The sequence below is a fragment of the Eimeria tenella genome, genomic scaffold (assembly GCF_000499545.2).
Source record: "Eimeria tenella Houghton genomic scaffold, Eth_scaff4219, whole genome shotgun sequence".
Lineage (NCBI taxonomy): Eukaryota > Apicomplexa > Conoidasida > Eucoccidiorida > Eimeriidae > Eimeria > Eimeria tenella.
Window position 1 is genome coordinate 1 of NW_013543357.1, and position 987 is coordinate 987.

A 987-nucleotide genomic window follows, 5' to 3' on the forward strand; every position below is an offset into this window, starting at 1 on the left:
AGGAAAAATTCCGGCCAATAGCATCGTCTAGGCCGCCAAACCCTAAACCCTAAACCCTAAACCCTCGAAGACCTGTACGGCACTGCTGCGCAAACGCTCTGTGCGGCCTTCCCAGTAACATCTGGAGCCAATTGTTCGGCGATAAGGTTTAAGGGTTTAGGGTTTAGGGTTTAGGGTTTAGCGCTCAGAGTTTAGCTCTGGAGTCCAAGGCTGGGTTCCCCGCATGCAAGAAACAGGCATCCAGGGGCCCCACGTTGTGCGCAGAGGACCTCCTAGGGTTTAGGGTTTAGGCTTTAGGGTTTAGGGTTTAGGGTTTAGGGTTTGTGAGCTCAATGGTGAAGCGGCGCCGCGCCGCCGTGGAGGCGAAAGATGAGGGGGAAGCTGCAGCAGCAGCGCCGAAGCGGCAGCTGCGCAAGCGCAGCAGCAGCAGCAGCAACAGCAGCAGCAGCAGCAGCAAGAAGAAGAAGGACCTGCGGACAGTGGATCCCACGAAGATCCGCAACAAGGCCCGGCGCTCTGCTGTGCGGCGGCAGCAGCAGCAGCAGCACAAGGAAGCAAAAAGATTGAAAAGAAAAGAAAGAAAAATAAAAGAAGCAAAAGGAGAAAAAGTGGAAAGACAAACCCCCAACACCATCGAGTCCATGCGGAGGCCCGACGACTCAATGGGTCAGCCCCGGGTTTAGGGTTTAGGGTTTAGGGTTTAGGGTTTAGGGTTTGGGGTTTGGGCTCAGGGCTGCTGCTGCGCCCTCCGCTGCTGCGGCGGCGCTGGGGCCGAGCGCTGTCGCCGCGGTGCAGCAACTGTTGCGGTCGCTGCACAAATTGCTGCTGCTGCTGCTGTTGCTGCTGCTGCTGCTGCTGCTGCAGTGGCTGAGGATGACGCCGAAGCAGCAGAGGCCGAAGAAGCTGATGAGTTCGCTCCAGTTTTTAGAGGCGAGAAGACCCCAAAGCTCTTCATCACAACCAGCAAGTCAGCTGCTGCTGCTGCTG

At 57.1% G+C, this 987-nt stretch overlaps 1 protein-coding gene across 1 annotated transcript in view; it reads left to right on the forward strand.

Annotated features, from left to right (window-relative positions):
* Nucleotides 1–332: 332 nt before the first annotated feature.
* Nucleotides 333–987, forward strand: part of ETH_00039640 (uncharacterized protein) — a gene marked incomplete at both ends in the record, with an annotated part of 1,128 nt that continues 473 nt past the window's right edge. Inside the window, 2 exons of the mRNA XM_013376954.1 lie at nt 333–666; nt 865–986. Coding sequence (XP_013232408.1) covers nt 333–666; nt 865–986 — 456 coding nt within the window. The remainder of the gene's footprint in view (nt 667–864; nt 987) is intronic.